At 40.9% G+C, this 23668-nt stretch overlaps 2 protein-coding genes across 3 annotated transcripts; one reads left to right on the forward strand and one right to left on the reverse strand.

Annotated features, from left to right (window-relative positions):
* Positions 1-553: 553 nt before the first annotated feature.
* LOC307072744 (protein mono-ADP-ribosyltransferase PARP9-like) lies at positions 554-5985 on the reverse strand. Its single transcript, XM_079732192.1, has 8 exons — positions 5873-5985; positions 4083-5003; positions 3367-3591; positions 2695-2904; positions 2387-2456; positions 1829-2268; positions 1454-1616; positions 554-1152 (listed from the first exon to the last, which is right to left on the reverse strand). Exons 2-8 carry the CDS (start codon positions 4971-4973, stop codon positions 821-823), a joined length of 2331 nt encoding a protein of 776 aa, XP_079588318.1. The 5' UTR covers positions 4974-5003; positions 5873-5985; the 3' UTR covers positions 554-820.
* parp14rs1 (poly(ADP-ribose) polymerase family member 14-related sequence 1) lies at positions 5950-22896 on the forward strand. 2 transcript variants are annotated; one of them, XM_079732187.1, is made up of 16 exons: positions 5950-6170; positions 6435-6535; positions 8352-8643; positions 8779-9003; positions 9573-11770; positions 11903-12130; positions 12246-12461; positions 12606-12678; positions 12854-13000; positions 13160-13222; positions 18285-18461; positions 18757-18960; positions 20574-21182; positions 21322-21467; positions 21642-21816; positions 22199-22896. In XM_079732187.1, the coding sequence occupies exons 1-16, from the start codon at positions 5990-5992 to the stop codon at positions 22477-22479; spliced, it is 5316 nt and encodes a 1771-aa protein (XP_079588313.1). In that variant the 5' UTR covers positions 5950-5989; the 3' UTR covers positions 22480-22896. The 2 variants fall into 2 exon arrangements, with proteins under 2 accessions (XP_079588313.1, XP_079588312.1); XM_079732186.1 differs by having other exon boundaries at positions 5951-6170; positions 8349-8643.
* The last annotated feature ends 772 nt before the right edge of the window (positions 22897-23668 follow it).

The raw sequence follows: 23668 nt of genomic DNA on the forward strand, positions 1-23668 counted from the left end.
TGGAATGCCTCTTGTCTAATCAAATTACTTTTTTCGGAAACTGAATGTTGTATAATATGACTAACCTGTATACAGAATTGGTACTATTCAGATTTGCATTTAACTTTATACTTGGAACAGCATTTAATGTATTTAAAGTATTTAATAAGGCTTTCATATACAGTGTACAATGTATACTAAAAGAGTTGTATTAGATTATGTTAAGGTTGAACTCTGTCTTTTGATATAAATCAACAATACCTTTAATTAATTGTTTATTGCTATTAAGTTATTGTAAAAGTTATTGAAAGCATACAGGCCTTAAAATACTTTTTGTATTAAGACCATTGCCTGTGTAAAAGTGTCACAGTATATCTAAGACCAATAAAATAAAATTCCTTAAAAGCTCATCCAAGGGAAGTCAGCTGGCATTTTTCAAACGTTTTTCATGAAGCTTGGAGGTTTGGGCGGGACATAGCTTTTCAAAAAGTGGGAGCCTTACATGCTTGTTATATCATAAGGAAATAACAAATATGAAATGGAGCATATGACATTTCTATATAATTTCTGTACATAATTAATTGAACATTGGTGTAGCACCTATACTGCGGTTGCTCCTGACTGTCGAGACAAAAACACAGACTCAAAAGGAGTCATAACTTTGCAGATGATGATGCACTCTGGCAGGGTTTGGTGACCGTTAAAAATCACAGAGATATCGGTTCCCCCCGATAAACTGTCGTAGCGAACCAGTGGATCGTCACCAACGGGAGGAGGCATGATAAGGTCACGTTTACCAGGGGTGGACTTTCCTGTCAGCACCTGGGCTTCAACGTAGCACCTATACTGCGGTTGCTCCTGACTGTCGAGACAAAAACACAGACTCAAAAGGAGTCATAACTTTGCAGATGATGATGCACTCTGGCAGGGTTTGGTGACCGTTAAAAATCACAGAGATATCGGTTCCCCCCGATAAACTGTCGTAGCGAACCAGTGGATCGTCACCAACGGGAGGAGGCATGATAAGGTCACGTTTACCAGGGGTGGACTTTCCTGTCAGCACCTGGGCTTCAACGTAGTACTGATACACATCCTGATGGCTCTGCTCTCCCCACAGGTCCACTGCACCCCTCACGCTGCCGGAAAAATAGATACCCTCTCCGTACTTGGGATCTGGGCGTGAAGGGGGCATTGCAGTCAATCACCACAACCCATATAGATGTTCTTTCAATATTAAAACATTATTGTTATTGTTATTTTAGCGTACTTTTATCAACAGTGTCTTGAGTGAAGATGAAAGTGAATTTACGATACATGCCATTAAGGAGCAGGGTACATTGTGTTCATGCCCCAGTCCTTTCGACTGGGAATTGAACACACCATCCCCCCCAGCCCCCTACCCCCAACTCAGCATTATCTCGGCACAACATCTAGGTCAAATGTTGATGAACTTCACATTTATTGACTGACATACCATAAGGTGGTGCGTATTCCCTCTGAAATCCGATGTCCTTGAGCATGGAACAAAACTGTGCAGGTATGCGTTGGTACATTCTCCGAGGGGGAGACGATGAGCCCAGCTGTTTTATCTTAAGCTCAAAGACCTCCATGAGAGCAGCGTTATCAACTGGTAAGATCTACATTGGAAATATGCCAAAAAACAAAGTTTAAACAAGCTAAACAGGTTGCAACAGCATACTCTGCTTCTATATAAATGTCTTAAATTGGAGTATTAATTGTCTTTTATGGGCATTTATGTATGTAGATTGTTAGTTCATATTTTGTGAAACCATATGCAAGTTTTCATGTTTTCTCTCACTTCTTTACTTTGTAGTAAAAAGTTTCTTACCCTCTGAATGGATAGCCCCTGTTCTTTGAATTGATGCTCTCTGTCCCTTGGGTCAACCGACGCTGTATTAGACATACTTCTAGTTGGCAGCATGGGCATGTGGGCCTTGACCCCTCTCGCAAACTCCTTCTGGACGGCACAGAGCATGGTCTCTGCCTTCAACACATGGACAATGACGTCTTTCGACGACTGCGCCTGGACTTTTATTTTCGCACAGCCCATCTCGAAGAACTCCTCAATCCAAGTGGCCGGTGCAGTGCCGCTGTTCAGCTGCTGGAGCTCCTCCACGCCGAGGTACTGGATGAAGTTATTGTTGACCGTGGCTGTGCCGGAGCAACGGAGGAGTTCCTCCAGCCAACACTTGGCCTCCTCGTTTGCTTGGATCAAAGCACTGCTTATCATGACTTCTGGTGCTGCAGATGTATTCTGCTCATCAAATCCTTATAAGCACAGTGAGGGGGGGGCAAAAAAAACAACCAAAAAGTACAGCAAGCTTGAAGTAACATTTCTAAAATATTTCTAATGATGTGAAGGATTTTAATGTGGCTTTCGTCTCACCCCGTGATAGCCCAGTTTCAGGGCCGGGAGAGCTCTGTCCCTGGAGCCCTCTTATTTTAGCTTCAAAGGCCTAACGGGAAGAGATATTTATATCATACCTTTTTCATAAAGTTATGATATAAACTATATCATGCTAAGTGGTAAGGGTAGCACCCTAAAACAACCTAGATGTCTTGTTGTTCAACAGTGACACATTCTAATTGTATTTAATCGATCAAAGATTTGATACGATAAATGTGAGTGGGATGGAAGGACGGCACGTCTTTGAAAGGACTAAACTATAAGCGTAGAATATGACTCATTGTTACCATGAATGTGTCCTTATCAGGAGGATATATGACAAAGTCAACCACCATTAGCATGTTCATGGCAGTGTCTTCCACTGCCTTTGTCATAATCTGGGCCACCTCCTGTTTAGTGAAGCCCAGACGACCAGTGCCGATAGCCGGAAAGGCAATTGACTTGTGTCTCCCAGCGTTTGCCATCTTTAAGCACTCTTGTATTGCATCGTAAAGGATCTGGGAATTGGAATAAGTGGACAAATGGTTATGAGAGGACATATTATAATTTCACACACACAGACACACATGCACACATCTACCCCACTACATATATGCACACAAACAATCACACACAAACATACATACAGATACACAGACACACATGCGTGCCATGTACGCAACAAGGCACTCTCCCTCTCACACACACACACACACACACACACACACACACACACAAAAATACATGTAAGCAAATACACACACACAAAACCATACACACATACACAGCATGACATGCACACAGAAATACATACAATATATAGATTTCCCAAGCATGAGCACTCTCAGGATAGATTAAAATGTATCATCCCACTATGTGTAAGTGAGTCTTTAAATTACATTGTTCGGTTTTTGGCTTTAACAGAGTAACGGAAATTGTTCAAATACAAATATATTGTAATTATAACTTGCTGTAGTTACCTCTCCAGCCCTGTTACCTTTTACAGGAACCAAAGTGTGATACACCTCTTTACAACCAAGACCATAGGATTTAGTCTTCAACACAAGGGGAAGGGATGTCTTTTTTTTATACGTTTTGTTAATTTCTTCTTGCATTTTGCTCCCAGCCTTCATCAGGATGGCGTTTGAAACTTCTCCATTTGATAGACAAAGATTATCTCCTGTTGTGTTCACAATGACGTCGGTCTGAGAGGGGAGGACAATAAAGAATAGGGAAAGTGAAGCATTTGGAAAATGATCTTACGTTCCCCGCATTAAGACCGTAGTGGATGATGAGGTATATCATTAGTGTTCCTTCAGCATAAGTGTTTAAAGATCTCCTATTATACTACTTTTCTGGTTATTAATGACTCCTATAGAGTAACCTGACACGAATCACAGCACAAAAAACGATGTCGATTTTCAAGAAACTCTTCCTCTCATCTGGGCACTTTCAGCATTCTCTGTCAACACTCGGCTTCGTCCTTCTCCGCCCCCCAGTCCCCCTCCTGCCAACCCCACTCTGTTGTGATTGGTTACCTTAAACATGACTGTAAATCACTATAACAATGTTTATAGGTCATAAAAGTCGAAAAAGCACAGGTGCTCTTTAAGGAAATTCATTAATCACACTTTTTGTAAAAATATAAAAAATATATCCTAAGACTTAATGAAAATAAATAAAGATTTATGCTCACCTCCTGATCCTGAATGTTACCCTGCCTGAGGGTCAGACGGACATTCCCGATACGAACAGTCAGGGGGGTTTGGAACGTTTTGGCTCCTCTCATATTGGTTTTGCTCCGGACCGCTTGGCTGACTGGTGCAGTCATGCTGCCAAATGCTTGACGGCAGGCTCTTTCCATTTCTTTTACAGTAGGCTCATCATTATTCACCAGGGCGATTTCGCATAGACTACCTCTGTGGTATCCGCATTCAATGTATTTTTTCACTGTGTCCACGATGATGTCGGCACATTTATCCACGGGGAAGTTAAACAGTCCAGAACTCAAAGCAGGAATGGCCACAGACCTGAACTTGTTAGCTTCAGCCGTACGGATGATGCTCTCCACTGTTTTCCTCAAATCCGGTTCAGCCCGTTGAACTTCATAGATATTAGGACCAGGTGATAGACGTGGGCCCACAGCATGAATAATCTTCAGGTATGGGAGACTCCCTTGATTACCGATAACTGCATCTCCTGTTTTCAAAGCACCATTCCTCTTTATGTAGTTGTCACTGTCACTCTGTATGTCAGGGCCGCCCGCCACACAGAGTGCCTGCGCAAGACCACCATAATGTTGCAGATTCTCATTGGCAGCATTGACGACAGCCTCTGTGTGGAAACTGGTGAGGTCAGCCCTCCACACAGACACCTGTGCCCCTTTGAGCTGGATGGAAAACCTTTTCTCTGCAGCCATTGGTTGATTTCTGGACCGTGCAAAGTCTTGGCCCATAGCAGAGTCCATACCAAGGATATCTATGCTGCATTCATATTTGTATTTTAGGACATATTTTATGGCAGGACCGTGTAGTCTTAGAATCTTGATCCCATTCCCATCAAGAGGCATTTTCATTTGGTTTGCCATATTAAAGAAATTACTTGAATGAGGTGTGCGCTAGAAAAAAATAATAGTAAAACATTATTTATGTTAGTAATGGCTTATGTTTTGAACAAAATCTAACAACAGCTGAAAAAAAGTACACCAGTTGCAAAGTAATACCTCACCCTGACAATTCTAAAAATACACCCAAATGAACATTAATTTTCTGATTGTAGTTTTCTAAATGCAGTTAACAATGCCTCCCGGTGTCTAAATAAAATAATGCAATATGGTAGATGTGAACAATGGTATGCCTGGTTGGTTCTTATCGCGATAGGGGTCGGCTTAGCTCTGGAGGTGGAGCAGTTGTCTTGTAACTGAAAGGTTGCCAGATACCCAGCTCCTCCCAGCTAAGTGTTGATGTGTCCCTGAGCAAGACACTTAAACCTAATGGCTCCTGACGAGCTGGCTGTCGTCTTGCATGGTTGACTCTGCCGTCGGTGTGTCAATGTGTGTATTAACCGATGTAAGATGCCTTGGATAAAAGCGTCTGCTAAATGCCCTAATTGTAATTGATACTGAACAATACCAGAGCCTATCCCACTGACTGAGTTATAAAGCAGAATAATCCTCACCAAGGTAATATGGCGTGTTCGATACATACACGATGTTTTTTTTTAACCTAATATCAGATCACTAAGCACCCAGGTTTCATATTACAAGGCCAGAAGCCACTGTTGACGACATAGAGTGAACTCGCAAAACTATGGGCGCGGTACACTGACTCGGCGAGTAGACCTAAAACACAACGTGTTCACTGGTTCAAAGTAACATTTAACTAAACGTCGAATACATAAACGATCTAGCGCCTGATTAAAGTTGTTTTCTAATCGTTTGCATTCATTATAAACACATTTCTGAGAATCATACGTAATGGTACTCACCAGCAAAAGTGGTTTCAAGCGCTTGGAAAGTGAAAGTGAGGGAAGGTCTCCACGCCCAGAAAACGAGACGTTTAAAGAGAAACTAAACCGAAAGCACCCAGTGAGTTGGCGTTTACGATGGACGACGACGCGTACTCGTACGCTCTGGTCGTGGAGCTCGAAGAAAACAACGTTCTCAGACTTAAAAACAAACTACTTAAGTATTTCCAGAGTAAAAAACAGGCCGGCGGTGGTGAATGTCAAATTCAGTATGAAGACAGAAGCAGGACCGCGGTGCTGCGTTTCAGAAAGGAGGAAGGTATGCCTAATAACTCATGCTTTACTTTGTAGTCCAATGTTTCGCTATGGGGCGCCTGTGGTTCACCAGTTAGAGCGCGGACCATTAAGGCCCAGGCCTGACCGCCCCGAGCCGGGTTCGTTTCCTGCCCGCGGTCCTTTGCTGCATGTCTTCCCCTTTTTCTCTCTCCCATACCTTCCTGTCTGACTCTACAATAATAAGGATGAAATCTTTTAAAAAATATATAAAGAATGTGTGGCTGACGGGGTTTGTTTTCTCATCCAGACAGGGCGAGGGTTGTGGCTCAAGAAACCCATGAGATCGTCCTGGACAAAGGGAGGTTAAAAGTGACCGTGCACTTGCCTGAGGAGAGTCTCGGGAGGCCTGTGAGTAGACGACACTACCACAGACCGACTCTGGATCAGTTATTACATCAGTCTCTTATCGGTTGACTTTGTAACACTAATGTTTATTGTCGTTTGAGTAAACGAAGCATTTTTTTTAGTTGTGTAATTTGTGTGAACAATGTGAATATAGGTATCTCGGATAATGAAGGGAGAGGGGCTGGTGCGTAAAATAAACCGAAACTATGATGCTATTTTTATAACATAGACGTCACTTGTTGACTGCTCCAAAGAAGTCGACAGGCCTACTGAAGATTTAATGTTTTTTTATATGTATCGCTGGCTTTAGAGGCAAAACACACAAAAAATGATGGATTCACTCAAAACTTAACATACAGCCGTTGGCTAAAGTCGTAGGCAGATCATATGAATATTATCTAAGGTAGGTTAGATAATATGGTTATTATAGTGAATAACAAAAATAAATGTTACATAGAAGGACCACTAGGGGGTATCCTATTCTAAGTAAATGGGTGATGTTTAAGCAACGTCTTTTTCTTTTCTTTTTTTGTCTACGAATATAGTGTTTTAATGATATACTGTATATATATAGTATATCATTAAAAAAAATAAGTATATATAGATATATATAGGCCTATATATATATATATATATATATTTATTTTTTTTAATGATAAAACTGACAAACACGCTGCACATGTTGGGGCAAGCAAGGATACGGAGCGGGTGAAAAACTCCTTAAAAGTGTGTGTGTGTTTGTGTGTCACTCTGTTCGAGCCTGCACGAGAGTTCAATGTTGTCATTAGCTGTTACGTCTTTCTGACCAATCGCAGTTCAAGGCCCACCTGAGCTGTACCACTTCAAGAGGAGCCGCTCAGTTACTCCCCTCTAGACAAAATCGACTTGTTTGCGACGTTGACTTGACAGTTTGTGTGTGTGCGTGTGTGTGTGTGTGTGTGTGTGTGTGTATGTGTGTGTGTGTGTGTGTGTGTGTGTGTGTGTGTGTGTGTGTGTGTGTAGGCGTTATTCGATTGCCTGGTAATGTGTATAGGCCTACGTACGGTAGGAATATTCATACTGGTTTAAATAATAAATGTTATAGTATTTCCCATCTTTGCTGAGCAAGAGTTCTGTTCCAAAGTTCAGTGATTGAAACAAATTAAAGCCTGGGCTATTGAAGTTTTACGGTAGTCCTACCACTGTCATGCACCTACCCGATGTCAAGTGGACCGGGTTGAATTCACTGCGGGTCTCTCTTCTTATATCCATCTTACCAAATTTATTTTATTACTGTCCTTCTCAACACGCTCAGATCTCACTAAAAGGCTAGCAGTATGAAATCAAGGGATATTTAGAATAGAAAAAAATTGCGATTAATCGCGAGTTAACTCTGACATTAATGCGATTAATCGCGATTAAATATTTTAATCGCTTGACAGCACTAATATATAGTATATGTAGTGTTCCCATCGGAAAAATCAACCTTGCATCTGGTATGACATTGCCGCATTACAACATGTTCGGAAATATAATTAAGTCTAAACAAACCTTTAGTTTATTGGGTGACATAATTAATACTAAATATTTAATGTTTGAAATGAGGACCATTCAACCCTCAGTTCAAGTGTTGAACTGTTTTGGTCATTTTCTTTGAGCTCATGAAATCTCATCTGAAAAGAGAGATGTTTTGATGCAAATGTTGCCAAATAAATGTTGTTTAGCACATTAGCAGTTCCAAAACAAAAACATCATACAAAGCACCATTACCTTTGGACAGATAACATTATTTGTGTTTATATACGATAAGTCTTATGAGTCTTACTATACTCCATAGCAGTTGACAACCACTTCCAACAAAGAACAAAGCAACTTGGATGGACGTGCAGCTGAGGAGGAGACCCAGCTTTTGGCGGTGAGCAGGGAAGAAAAGACAGAAGAGCCAGCTTTGGGTTCCACCTCCGCTGTCTTACAGAACATTCCCCAGGGCATGAACAAGGAGTTCATTGAGATGTTGGTGCTCAACATCTGCAAGAACATGTACAAGTCACCGATGACCACCCAACCAGAATTCAGTTTGGAGATGCTCTCCGAGACATGCTCCACTGTGGTTTCTTTCTCGAGTGCAAAAGGTTTGCTTTACTCTGTATGATCTAAAAAACACATTACTTAAATAATTCTTGTCATGACAGGTACTAGATATATGCTTACATTATCTATGAGCTAATGTGCAGTTCTATTCTCTGTTTTCTATTCTTCTCCAATAGAAAATGATGAGTTCATTGCAAGCTGCCAAACAAACAAGACCTTCTTGAACAAGAAATTAACTGTCAGAGCTCTGGAAGTCACATCCCAAGTCAGAGTTGAGGATGTGTCAAATATCAAGGAAGATGTCATCCTGCTGTACTTTGAGAATGAAGGTTGGGAGGTTGAACAGGTCACCCCCAATGAAGAGGAACAGTCTGCTGTCATCTTATTCAAAATGGCTTCAGGTATTTATTTTAGTACTAAAAGGTAGTTGATGGTATTTAATTTGATTGTATTAATTAATTTAATAGACGTAAATGGGTTATGGCATAAAATGTATGCATACAAACAGAAATACATACTGTACATTCATAGATGCATGTATACTAGGGGTGTCAAACCTACTTCACAATGAAGTAGGTTCGGAAAGCAAATCTCCACTGTTCTGGACTGATTGAAGTCATAGGTCATAGTCATAGCTTAAGGTGCCATGCTACACAGCAAGTAACAATGACGACTATCCAACACATGGTTGAATGCGGATCGCTGGTCAGTAGAGAGCATAAAGCTAGAGATTTGCGAGCAGAGTAAGCAAGGAGTTGTAAGATCCCCCAGCACCATTAAAGTCTGGGATCATAAGGATTCTGCATAGACAAATGTAAGGCCAAAATAGTGGTTGATCAATCAGTGACCGTCCTGTTATTATATTAGTTAGTATGCAGTCTATTTAATAATATAATTTGTTCAATCAGTTTAACCTTTATTTCATATCATCAAGTGTATGTGAAGTTAAATAATGTCTTTACCTCACTAGCTGTTCAAGAGATAATCATGAAGGAACATCACATCGCGAAGAAATGGGTCAAAGTTTTTCCATTTTACGACTCCTTGGGAACGGTTCTTTATGGCAAAGACCGACCAACACCAAAACTACCCGCTGCCTTCTCTCAAAGCATACATTCCCCGCTCTTGACGTACCTCCACCAGAAGCAGGAAGCAGCAGAGATGGTTTGCGGTCACTTGTCAGCACTCTTCTGCAATATAGACCTCCTACCCTCATCTGTGAGTTTCAGCCCTCTTCCAGCACTGCTCGAGCAGAAAGATGTTACAGCCAAAGACATCAAACAGTGGAAACAATCAGTGGAGCAGGCCTTCACACAGGTCTTGTCCAGGTTCAAAACTCTGAGGCTTCAGCCTCCATCATCAGCATGGGAAGAGTGTGAAGCGCAGATCAGAGAGATTGTTTTAGACAAGACCGTTGAAATCATCGCTGAGAAAGCTGAAGGTACATTGTCAGTGGTCGGCCTTGCAGACGATGTGACCAGACTGGAGCCCAGATTGAATGACCTCTTGACCAGGATTGAGAAAAGGGCACTGTGGGAGAATTCAAGTATTACACAGGAATTTGAGATATCCAAAGTAATGTTTCACTTACTCTGTCAAGATGGCCTAGCTGACCAATTGAAAGGTTTTTACCCAGAACTGGAAATATCATTTCAAGATAAAATGATCTTAAATGGTTTTCTACAGGAGGTTAACAAAGCAGTTAATCTGGTTTTTAACAGAGTGATTGCAGTAAAACGGCAGAAACTCGAGTTGGACAACACTCTTTTCCAGTTTTTGAAGGATAAGGATGAGGAAGAGCTGACAAAAAATGTCTTCACATCTAATGGAATTCATGCAGCAGTTGAGATTGATGCTACAAACCTGAACATCATTGCTGTTTCAGACGACATTCTGAAAAATGCTGAAGATCAACTGAAGCAAGTTCTGACCTCTAAGTACATTGATACTCGTGATAGTTACATCTTGAAGAATCAGGAGTGGCAAAACCTAGTCAAATGTTTGGAAGAAAGCAACAATACAACCTCGAAGAAGATTGTTATTACAACATCTAGTGATCATCAATTTGAGAGAGTAACAGTAGTTGGCTACAAGGATAGTGTAATACCAGTTTTCAAAGAAATTGAAGTGTACTTCCACAAGTATTCCCAAGTTATTGAAACTCATAGGGTCAAGTCTGACATTATTGTAAGATATATTCAAACTCAAGACAATACCTGGTATGAAAAAGTGAAGGACAAAGTGGATATTTCTTTTGAGAAGGAGGCTGTTAACTTCAGAGGTCCTAGAGAAGATGTCATGAATTGTAAAAGCATCCTAGTTTCCATGATCTCTAAAGTTTGCTTTGAGGAATATCAACTCCCCCAGCCTGGGGCAAAGGAATTCTTTCAAGAAGAAAAAGATATGTATGTTTCTACATTAAAGAATGAAACCGGTTGCTTAGTCCAGTTGGTGGAGGCTAGTGGACAAAATGACCTGCAACGCTCCAGGCCCATGTACGATCTTCAAACATTGGATGGCATTGATATAGTTGTTTGTAAAGCTGATCTATGTAGCTACACAGTAGATGCAGTGGTAATCAATTCAAATAAGAGCTTGAAACTTGATGGAGGCATTGGAGGAGCATTTGTGGCTGCCGCTGGCTCTTGCTTGCAGGAGGAATGTGATCAAATCCAGGGAGGGGAGCTGAAGCCAGGAGACAGTGTAATTACTGGTGCAGGGGGTCGGCTTCAATGCAAAAAAGTAATCCACGTGGTGGGGCCCCAGTATGATCAATTTAACCACCAGAAGACAGTGGGGCAGCTGAAAAGAGCTGTTAAAGGAAGTCTAGAACTTGCTGAGATGAATGGCTGTCAATCTCTGGCCATCTCTGCCATCAGTGCCAACATGGGGTTCCCAATAGACCTGTGTGCCGACACCATCGTCAAAGTGATGAAGGAACATTGTGAGGACCACTTTGGTCAAAACACCCTGAAGCAGATCCATTTTGTGAGCTTGGATGACCATGCAGTTCAAGCTTTAATGAAAGCTGTGAGAGACAAGTTTGGAAACCAAGGAAGAATTGGTTCTCGACAGAGTGTTCCTGACAAACAAAATAAAAACTCTTCCAAACCACTGGGGACCGATGTAGGAATGAGGATACAATTAGGGAATATTGAGGATGCTAAGGTAATTATTTATTTCATATATTAATCCAAAAAGCAAATTCATACAAGTATTTATATATAAGTACAATTGAGACAATGACATAAACATACTAGGAAAACTTGAATAGATAACATTCTGTTTTCATATTTTCAGACCCAGGTGGTTGTGAATGTTGTGGGAGAAGAGCTTGATCTGGAAAAGGGAGCCGTTTCCAAAGCTATTCTCAGTGCAGCTGGACCAAAACTTCAGTATTTGGTCAATGAACAGAGGAAAACAGGAGACATTGGTGATGTTATCGTTACGGATGGTTGCAAACTGAAAAGCAGCTGGGTTTTTCATGCTGTAGTCCCTGCTTGGGACAAGCAGGGCAACGCTCTCAAGGTAACTCATTGAACAGTGGTTATTTATATTTATTTACAGATTTTATAGCGTGAACCCCACTTTCTTTTGGATAATCGATTGAGAAGTGAAAAGGCATATGTGGTATATCCTACAGATAATGAGAGGGATTGTTGCAGACTGCTTGAACAAGGCAGAGAAACATGGTTTTACCTCCATATCATTCCCTGCCATTGGCACTGGAAACCTGGGCTTCCCCAAAGACCTTGCAGCATCTGTAATGATGGAGGAAGTCTCAAAGTTTAACAACCAGCCACGGTGCTTGAAGACGGTGGTCATTGTTCTCTATCCGAAAGACCAAGAGACCGTCCAGGTACAAAAATATTTACATTAACACATGTGAATCAGGATCTAAAACATAGTGGTACGCCTATGCTACGCAATATATTTGAGTTGATTTGCTTTTGGATTGTCATGATGGGTCATTGATGGCAGATCCTTTTGTGTTAATCTGCAGGTTTTCACTGATGCATTCAACAAACAGCTCCCGACAACAACAAATGTTCCAGCCCCTACCCAGTCCAAGTCAAGTAATGTCATTTTGTATTGTAATAATACCAAGGCTCAATTCACGTCTCTCGTTTAGTTTAGTTTAGTAAGTCTCACTATGTCTTATTTGTTAGATCAAAGTGTGTTCTCTGCATGTGCATTTTAACCTGCTCAAGATTGTTTATCTCGTTCATACTGATTGTTTTGTGTCACAAGGTCTCTTCTCCAAAGTAACCTCAGCTTCGGGGCTGCATGAGATTACAATCGGACATGTGAGAGTACAGGTTGTGTCGGGGGACATCACTAAGGAGACCAGTGATGTCATCGTCAACTCTTCCAACGAATCATTCACCCTCAAGTCAGGTAAATAATACGCGGTCAGGAGACATGCTTGGGTAAAATAATATACTTCATCTTATTAAAATGATTAACTATTACTCAGATACAACTTATAGTTACACAGACATAAAAATGCATGGAGATTAGTATCTATTAATGTCTTGTGTCTTTCTCATAACCCAGGAGTGTCCAAGGCAATTCTGGACGCAGCTGGTCCAACTGTAGAAAATGAATGCAAAAATCTAGGTAAGGACCATTCAAATTCACAAGCCTTTGATTATATTTTTTATATGTTTTTTAGGTTTTGCCACAAAATCAGAGAAGTGGGGCATGACGATTCCCTCAGCTGACAATTCAATACGATATACAATATTGGGTTCACGATTCAATATTATAACGATATTTTGAACAAAACTTGATTGAAGCAACTGTATGACAGAGACACAAAATATGCAAAACAATGCCATTTGCCCTATATTTCCATTTCTTATGAAATTGTAAACAAGATGTGTTATAGTAACATGATATAGACAAATCATCTTGCCACAAATGGCAATAAAAAAAAACCTTTGTCTCATGCCGCTTTTCCACCGGCAGTAACATGTCAACTCGACTCGCCTCGACTCGGCCCGCCTATTTTTATGTTTCCATTGCCAAAATCTGGTACCTGGTACTTTTTTAGTCTCATCTCCATCGAGGTTCCATAAGGGCTGAACCGGTACTTTTGTTGGACGTAAACAGGCTACTTGCCACTGATTGGCCAAGGAGTTACGTCACTGGTAGTTTATAGCAGTGTTTACTAGCATATCATCGCAAGATGAGCAACTTGTCACAGCAAATGATGTTACAATTTATAGGCGACCCACAAAGTAAGATATCCTGTTCACGATAATGAACTACGAAGGGCACTAAAATACGTAATAGTTTACAAGTCATACATGTATGCATGATGTGTGCGACTGAATTTTACGTCTGGTCGCACATGTGCCCTTTTTTATTTTTTTATTTTTACACGTTAAACGGAAGGGGAGCGCCGACGAATCCGGAATCTGTAGCAGGCCAATGAGTGTGAGAAGGATAGGGAATGGCCACTAAAAAAGCCAATCTGTGGAGGGGGAGGATCCTAGAGATGAAATATCGAGCGAGCGTATACGTCTCTGAGTCTGTGAGAAGGAGAAAGATTTCATGACCTGCTGCTACGTGTGTTTGAACAATTCGCAAACTATTGACTCGTTCTTCCGACCTACGGCTAGTGTTCCATTGCCAGAGTCCTGCATGGGTCTTATTTTGCAAGCCCACACCCGCCCGTACCCGCAATACCGCATCCGACCCGTGTTCTGACAGTAGCGCGAATTACATTCCGCACCAGACCCAACCCGCTATAAATTGATATCGACGCCCGACCCGCACCCGAAGGAAAATTAGACACATTCGATGGAACGCCGGGGAATTATACACTACATCCCACTACATTACATCATATGTGGTGTTTGGCAGTGTTGGGAAAGTTCACTTTCTACGTGAACTAGTTCAAAGTTCAGTTGACAAATTTTCAAATGAAGTCGTTCATAATTCCAAATTTTGAACTAAGTTCACATTTCCAAAAAATTAACTAAGTTCATAGTTCTTTTTTTCAATATGTTGCTGTGAGCTATCCGTTTTTTCTGGTATTTTGAACATTGAGCCCCCTTTGTGGTTTGTCTAGGATGAAATAGAGTGGTTGAATCAAGTATCGTAGCGAAATACAGTTTCTATCGTGTTTTATTGCACATTTAGCGCATTTTGTAAATCCCATTGATTTCTGTTGGAAGACTCATTGCTCGTTGGCCGGTTCTAGCCCTACTGATGAGATGGAGAACCGAGCGAAAAGACTACAACCAAACGTGAACAGCCCCCCCTTTCCGTTTCCGACCAACAAGCAATGATTCTATGAGGTATTCTAGTCCACTGAGCTATGAGCCAGAGAGCTAACGTTATGGATTGTACATATTTATAATTCGAAATTCGTCTAAGCCTTTATTCCACAGATACTCTAGGGTCTATAGAAAAAACAATTTAACAGCTCTCGTTTTGAAGAATAATCGCCGCGCCATTCGTTTCAATGGGAATTGCGCCGGTCTATACTTTCAAAATAAAGTGTATATATTTATAATTTGAAATTCGTCCCAGCCTTTATACGACAGATACTATTGGGGCTGTAGCATATAACCATGTTTTCTGATTACAGTTTAATGTAACAGTAAGCTGGCAACACCGCATCTGCAAATTAATCACACGGCAACCGGTCAAGCAACACGGCGATCTGCGCACGCATCCGCTGTGTTGATAAACAAATAACCCCCATTTTGAACAAAGTTAAGCCAAGTGAGCGTGCCGTTCACAGACACCAGAATGAACGAGGTCACAGTAACGTTCATCAGGCAGTAATACAGTACGTTCAGTTCACGTTCGCCCAAAATATGAAAGAGTTCATGAACTATCGTTCAATGAACGCATTCAGGCACAACACTGGCGTTTGGTGTGGTGTTTTAGATTGCTGTGCAAAAAAAACACATCGTCCACTGGTGACGGTTTGAGTTGACTCCTCCGCACCTAAATAACATATCCAGAACCGGAGAAGACCCACTCGCAATCGCAAAACCCGCGTCCGACCCGCACCCGTGTCTGACACAGTACATTATTTTTCAACCGTTTCATCCAAATTGTGCGGGTCACCCGTCGGGTACCCGAACCCGGTCAGGACTTCATGTGCCATAAAGGGCTTTTCACATGGGAGGCGTTGTCACGCATTCTGCATTCTCAATGGAGAAGCGAGCGGGCAGAGAGGAGGCGCAGCGTCCTGTCAAGCGGCACGACAAGCGGGCGCATTCCCGTGAAACTGTCGCTTCCGTGCTCATTGAATGCATGCGTGCACACGTGGAAACAGTTGGTATAGATGAGACTCACAATAAAATGTGACACTGAATTTGAAACCGCACATGTAATTACTGCATCTATTATCAAAATATTTTTTAGTAATACAGTGAAAAAATCAGAGAATCACATTGGCATGTTGATTTACGGTGTGTGCCCCTAAAATTTCTGGTTGTGCCCCTAACATTTTCAGTTAGGGGCCACAGTGCTCCTAGTGACATCCTTTTGACATATATCTTACTACTATTATAGCAAGCCTGTTCCACCAGTTAATCAAGTTACTCATGTGTGCATGTGCCAAGCAGCCTGCAGCTCACACACACACTCAGCACGCAAAAACGCATACATACACCGCAAGCACGCACATACACACCGCATACACACACTGCACGCACACGCACAAACATACATGGAAACGTACACACACACACACACACGCACAAACACGTGCACACACCGTACGTCAAGGCAAAGGCAGCGACACACTCGCCGAGCTAAGACGTTATGTTTTAAACATAACGGCTCTGCCATCGAAACACGCGCAGGTAAGAACACACACGCACATGCACACACCCCAGCGACACCCGCCCAGGTAAGACGTTATGTTTTTAAACATAACGGCTCCGCCATCGACACACACGCAGGAAAGAACACACACACACGCATACACCGCAGCGACACACCCGCCAAGGTAAGACGTTATGTTTTTAAACCTAACGGCTCTGCCGTCGACAAACTCTCTCAGGTAATACGTTCTGATTATAGACTGTAGAAATTGCGATAAATGAAGTGAAGAGACATTTCTCACCTCGACAAGCAACGGCGGGTCGTTCATTTTGTCATATAAAAAACGTTAAATTCAAACATCGCACCGACCGGCATATCAACACATAAGTCACGTGATCTTAAAGAGACAGTGTCCCTATAACACAGAACGAAAACATGTCAATAACACAGTATGGTGAATTATGTCTATAGAGTCCACCACAAGACTACACTTTGTTGCTCAAATGTAATAATACACTCCTCCTTGAGCCTCCCGAAAGAGAGGTTGAGTGTGCGCAACGCACGCGCAAAAAATCGAGTATTGCTAATAACAGGGACGTTTCAAGGAGATTCAAAGGACTTTGCCAGTTTGTTAAGATTCCAGATGAATTATGACATAATTTATGTCAAGATGTAAATCAGCCAATGTTTTTGTTCAACTCACCTCCTCTGACATTGGGCAGCTGACCATCAATTACATCCATCATATCCAAAACAAGTGTTTAGCAGCTACCATAGGTAGACACCAAACCAGGTAAGTGCATAGGAACTGCCACGGCTAGGTAGCTTCTTCAAATATTTCCCAAAACAAACAAATCCACAAGTTTTGGTCCTGTGTGTACACACCACTGTGCATGCTCACAGACTTAGAGACTGAAGCGAGCAGTTTGAAATATGCGTGAAGATAGTGCCGACGTTATAGGCCGTGATAATTCTGAATGCAAAGCAAAACTTCAATAAGATGCAAGGGTAAGTGTGGGGTTGTTTGCTGTAATGATTTGAAAGCTCGGGATTCAGAGTTCAGAATAACCACACTGATTATGACACAGCACTACCGTTGCACAGAATTATTCTTGCCCGCTTCAGTCTCTTAGTTCACAAAACAAACTGACACACACACAAAAACACAATCTACCGATACAGTTCATGCAATCTAGCGCAATTACAGGGTAGGTTAAAGTGCTCTCTCTCTCTCTCTCTCTCTCTCTCTCTCTCTCTCTCTCTCTCTCTCTCTCTCTCTCTCTCTCACAAATAAGGCGCACGTGGCGAGTAGTGTTAAGTAGATCTCATTAGTGGCTGTAGTCTCGGACAGCCAGGCCTAATGACGCCAGTGACTAATACCATTCAGTAGGAGCATCATATTATAGTATCAAAACAAATATAACAATAAAATAATACAATAATTACACTACCAATTTCATCTACTGACATACAAATGTGTATTTGTATTATTTCCAATGGTTGCCAACATTTTAAGGCCTTAGAGGAAACCTTAAGAGGGTGGACTTGTGTACTTGGCCAAGTATAGCATTGCTATCGTTCAAGTAATCATGACCTGTGCAGTGAAGCAATGACTGAAGTCATTTCCGTGATTTCCGTATATTATTATCATGTGTTGTAGCTCTTTTAATAGTGGAGAGACAACACATATACTATCTTTGTCCCTATATCTCTCTTTCTAAAGTTTCATTTATAAACACACACAAATGTTGGTTTGATACCCATTTTAACAGATAAACTTTTGAAATGTTTTGAGATGAAATATGTCAGTCAAAACACAATGATCACTGCAGATATGTTTTCTTCTTTACAGTTAATTGTAAATATTTCAATTATATTATATGAATAGGTGGACAGCCCAACACAGGAATGATATTGACTACGCCAGGAAACCTGATATGTAAAAAGATACTCCACTTGATTGGACGCAACAACCCCCAGGATATCAAAGATACGGTGAAAGCTGCTCTTGTATTGGTTGAACGAAACCAATACACTTCTATCTCTTTTCCTGCTCTGGGTACAGGTGAGATGGAATGTGTCATTTGATGCTTAGAGACCAGTTGTGGGTAAAAAATAAATATATTGTTGAGGTTGTTGAGTCTGATTACTATGTAATAGTATGTTCCACTATTATAAGTAGTCTAATTATTACTACTACTACTTATATTATATTTCATTCCAGGATTTGTTCCATCATCATAGAATTTTGCCTATTTTTTATGGTTTTGATTTTAAATGACCATGCCAATACCAATCAATTTTAAATGCTTTGGTTATTTCTGATGGTAAAATAACTAATATTGTGTCTCATTTTTAAGGTCAGGGTAATGCCCAGGCAGGGAAGGTGGCTGATGCCATGTTAGATGCAGTGGTGGACATGGTGGCACAGAGTGCTCCGGGTTGCCTGAAGGTGGTCCGCATCGTCATTTTCCAACAGGCCATGATGAAGGAGTTCCACAGTAGAATGGAGAAGAAAGCAAGCTCGGACAAGCACAATATTTCGCTACTTGGAAAATTGAAAGGTAAGCAACTTAATAAGTATGCTTTAAAGCAGGGGTCTGCAACCTATGGCACAGGTTTCAAGGCTGGTACGCACAGCAAATACAGGTATATGAATAAGTATTTTGTGTTAGCATAATGTCTGATAATCCTTTAATGCAGTTGCCCATTTAAACCCTTTTGGGCAATTTTTCGTGGAGGCCACGGGCGGCAGTTATTTCCTTGAATAGGGGTTCACCATGCCAAAGCAGGGGAACATGGTCATTATTATTACCGTATTGACTAAATTATAATTGTTATTTTCCTGGTAACGCGTCTGAAATAGTGGGGTCTTCATTTTACCAGCTCCATCTGGTTCTATGCTGCTTCCCTTTCCTTTGAGAGCCAGTCCTGAACAGTTAAAGTCTTTAGAGTGTTTTTGTTTGCTCTCTACTCTGTTGCGGTATGCAAGCAAGGTTTCAGGAGAACGACACAACTTGTTGTTCTCCCGAGACCTTGCTCGCACACCGCAACAGTAGCATACTTTAGTAGACAACAAATTGCCGTCACTGTGTATGGCCTAAGTTCCACACACTTCCTATCCTACGAACGCGTGGATTCTGTGATCTTAGCGGAGGTTCTTCTCCTGCAGTGCCGGTCTGGCGTATGTGTGCACCCCTCCTCAGCTCCCTCCTATTTATCGACAGTAGCGCGTCCTGGATTTTTTTTATTTTCAGATAAAATAATTTTCTTTGTTTTGATCTTAATTTTTAATCTTTTTTTAATCATGAGTCATGAAAAAGGGGGGTTTCTCTTCTAGTCAAAGTTGTCTTTTATTCGGGTCAATACAGCATTATGCAGTGCAGAGGTTTGTTGAAATGCCAAAGAGACTTAAAAACACAATCTTAAACAGAATTAACAAAGTATATCTTTGTGCTCAAACTGAACCCTAACTGTCCATGATGAGCTCAATAAGAGCTCAGCGTCGGCGGTGTCATTCATTCCCTTTGGAAGGAGTGTTGGACCTTAACCTAGTGTTGCCACTGCCAACACTAAAAATACTGCCACTATTTTCCCAATTCACCCTCGCACAAATTACAATATTTAAAACATTGACGGTTTTCCTTGGTACCAATTATTCCCATTTCAGTCTTATTTGTGGCCTGAGATAATTTTAATTCCTCATGTTTAGATTTGTTAAGTTTGTTTATGAATAATTCCTTAATAAAATATACAACAACTGAACTGAAAGAGGGGGAAATATACAGTTAAATGAGCATAGCCTATTTTCAAATGTGTAAAATATAAAATATGCGATAACAATCCGCATTGGAAAACCATGCATTTTTATTTATTATTGGCATAGGAAATTAAAAGAACTGCTGACCCTTGTTCTAAAGTATATGAAGATTAGTCCGGGAGGAGTTTTCTAGGTGGATTTGTGTTATTTTAGAGTAAGATATTTATAGTTTATCTTGCTTTCTATAGAGAAGGTTTGAATATTTGCAAGATCATTGTCAACAGCTAAATTTTGTCATAAATCGGAATCAGAATTATTTTCTGGAAAAGTAAATTTGCATATCCAAGGAAGGGAAATGGCATAAACAGTTTTCAAGTAAAAGCATTTTGACTATTTTGTTTTTATTTCATGGTTTAGGCGGCATCTCAGCATTTTTTGGTGGAGGAAGGGAAGCCAAGCCACAAAAACATTATGACACTTCCTCTCAAGATCTCAAAATTGAGCCGGCCCACTTCCACATATGTGGTAGTTCACAGGCTGAAGTAAACAAAGCGAAAACATGGATCAAGGATCTGATATCGAAGGAGTATATCAAAAACTCCATTAAAGACAGAGTGATTCTCAGTTTATCCGATTCAGATAGCCTGCGCATTATGGACATTCAGAATACCATGAACGTTATTGTGCAAATTGAACGTAATGATGCCTGTATCAACATGGAGGGGCTCACAAAATACATGTATAAGGCCAACACTGAAATACAGGACATTTTGAAGAAAGTCAGAGATAAAGAAGAGATCAAGAAGATTCTAGAAACCGTTGACTGGCGGTACCAGCTTCAGGGGCTTCAATTCCAGAGCTTTGACGACCACTCCAAATTCCTGCTTGAGCAAGCTCACCACAATAAGCAGCCTCATGTAGATGTAGACATCCAGGGCCGAGTGCACAAGGTTGATGTGCTAAATGGAACTGCCACCGACAACCAAGGCGACAGCATAGAAATCACACGCCATGACTTGCTGAAAGGTGCGTTTTTCTAACTATCCAATGAGTAATTAATGGTTGGTAAAATGGAAGCTAAAGCAATGATATCAATTAAAAATGTATAATTTTGATTCTGAGATTGAATACATATCCAAAATAATGTATGATTGTAACATTACAGATCAAGATATTGTAAACTTGCCAAAGCACTGGGAAACAATGCAAAGCGGCACTTCATGTCAAAGTTTCACCGTCCTGCCCGAAACTGCGGAATACGATGAAGTACTACAACTCTTCAAGGCCACAGTCCAACGAAAAGTTATTAAGGTACATTGAATTGGTGAAGGATAGACTTTACCTGAAGGGTTGTGATTTTTCCAAGTTAATAATGTTTAACTCCTACCTACCGTCAATTAATTAATTTCCACAGTGAGAACAATAAATTAAGCTATTAAATACAATACAACACAATACATTATATAATGTGTTTTTAACCATCAGATTGAAAGGATTCAGAATCCCTTTTTGTGGAAGAGCCTTCAGCTTAAAAAGGCTGACATGAAATCAAGAAATGGTCACCCGAACAACGAGAGGCGCCTCTTCCATGGAGCCTGCTCAACCTCTATCCGAGATATCAACCGATACGGTTTCAACAGGAGTTACGCAGGAAAGAACGGTGAGATGAGGCTTAAGACCATATTGCAAGCACCACACTAGCTGTTTCTGAGACAATAGTTATGGCAACATGCTATATATGAAGTTATGCTAACACTCCCCAATGTCAAAGGAAAAGCACACTTTTAAAAAATGCATTTTAAATGAAAAGTCATTTTAGTAGATTACATAGAAGTGACACGGATTGATGGATTGCTTTCTATCAATAGTCTAGTGTAAGCTTGAACAGCATATATCCTCACCCCTACATGTCAAAATGTGTCTACCTGAAATGTGGCAGAGGATTTTTAGTACATTTTGATAGCGGGCAGGGTCTAACTAAAACAGGGTGTTTTGTTGACGCCCAAATCAGCCTAACAACTCACTTTTTCTCCCATTTTCAGCTGCCCACTTTGGCAATGGCACATATTTTGCTGTCAACGCAAATTATTCTGCCCAGGATACTTATTCTAAGCCGGATGCTCAAGGCCAGAAGTGTGTGTACCTGTGTCGTGTTCTGACGGGAGATTTTACCACGGGAGCTCGGGGCATGGTCGTGCCTCCAACAAAACCCTCCTCCTCTTTGCAGTATGACAGTGTTGTCAATGATATCAACCGCATTCAAATGTTTGTCATTTTCCATGACACTCACGCTTGTCCAGAATATTTAATAACATTCAATTAGTAGAACACATGAGAGAGATCGCCAAATTGCGATTCTTTAAACACACTTCTTTTTTTTCTTTCACCATGAAACTCTTTAGCTCTATGATGTGTGTACAATCAGCCATGTCAACACTTAAATATGTTAGTGTTGCCTGAATGTTAAAAAGGTGAAGGTTGTTATATATACTACAAAATCATGTCCGGGGATTAATCAGATATTGTAAGCAGGAGGATATAAACTCATGCAAGTCTTTATCAATGTGCATGAGCCATGCATGCCATTCATTAAAATTTGGTTTGATTCTTGGTGTCCATTCCTATCTGTTAAGATGAGAAACTTGAGAAAAATCCCCAATCCCTACCTTCTCCTTAGCCTGACTAAACCATGTCCACGATGTCTAACTCTGAAACCTAATTAAAGCTCTCTTGGACTGCCTGGGCTGTACTTTTTGGTGTTCTAGTTTCCAACTAGAAGGTCAATCTTGAGAAAAAAGCTATTGAAAGCAGTCTGATCTGGTGGCTATGGTACTGCTCAAAGCCTCACATTGAAGCTTAGAAAAGTTATCATCTCATGTCTGTCCACAAGTACAATAGAGTAACCTAAGCTAATGGATACACTGCACAGCAAGTGATGTTAAGTATTTACAACTATTTATAAAGAACCTTTTCAAAAGGCAATGTTCCAAAGGGCTTGAACAAAGTAAATACAGAAAGATACATTGAGGTCAATTGGACAGATACACACATATGTCACATACATAATACAATTACTGCATGAAAACGGATACATTTTATTTCTATTTTGGGGATAAACAGAATAATTTCATTAAAAGCTCATCTAAAAATGTGGATATTCAGAAAGATTTTAAAACTGTGGATCGGATTGTACAGGGCAGACGGTTCCAGAGAGGCCCGGTCTAGCTTTCTTCAAGGGACCAGGAATGGGGACCTGACCATGAAATACTTTAAACGTAACATTAACCACCTTTCTACACAAAGTTGCATTGACAGCCAGTGCAAGGCGCATGTCAAAGGTGACGACTTTCTGGCTGGGGGACCTTGCCTGGGTGTATGAAGCCGAGAGTGAAGGACCACTGCCCTAAGTCTGACAGTACATGGATTGGTACCTGCTACGTTGGTGAGAGAGTGGGGGAGGTTGGGCATCGTTTCAAACTGGCTCCCAGAGGTCACTCAGTGGTACTGCACCA

The sequence above is a fragment of the Pollachius pollachius genome (genome assembly GCF_949987615.1).
Source record: "Pollachius pollachius genome assembly, chromosome: 3".
NCBI lineage: Eukaryota > Metazoa > Chordata > Actinopteri > Gadiformes > Gadidae > Pollachius > Pollachius pollachius.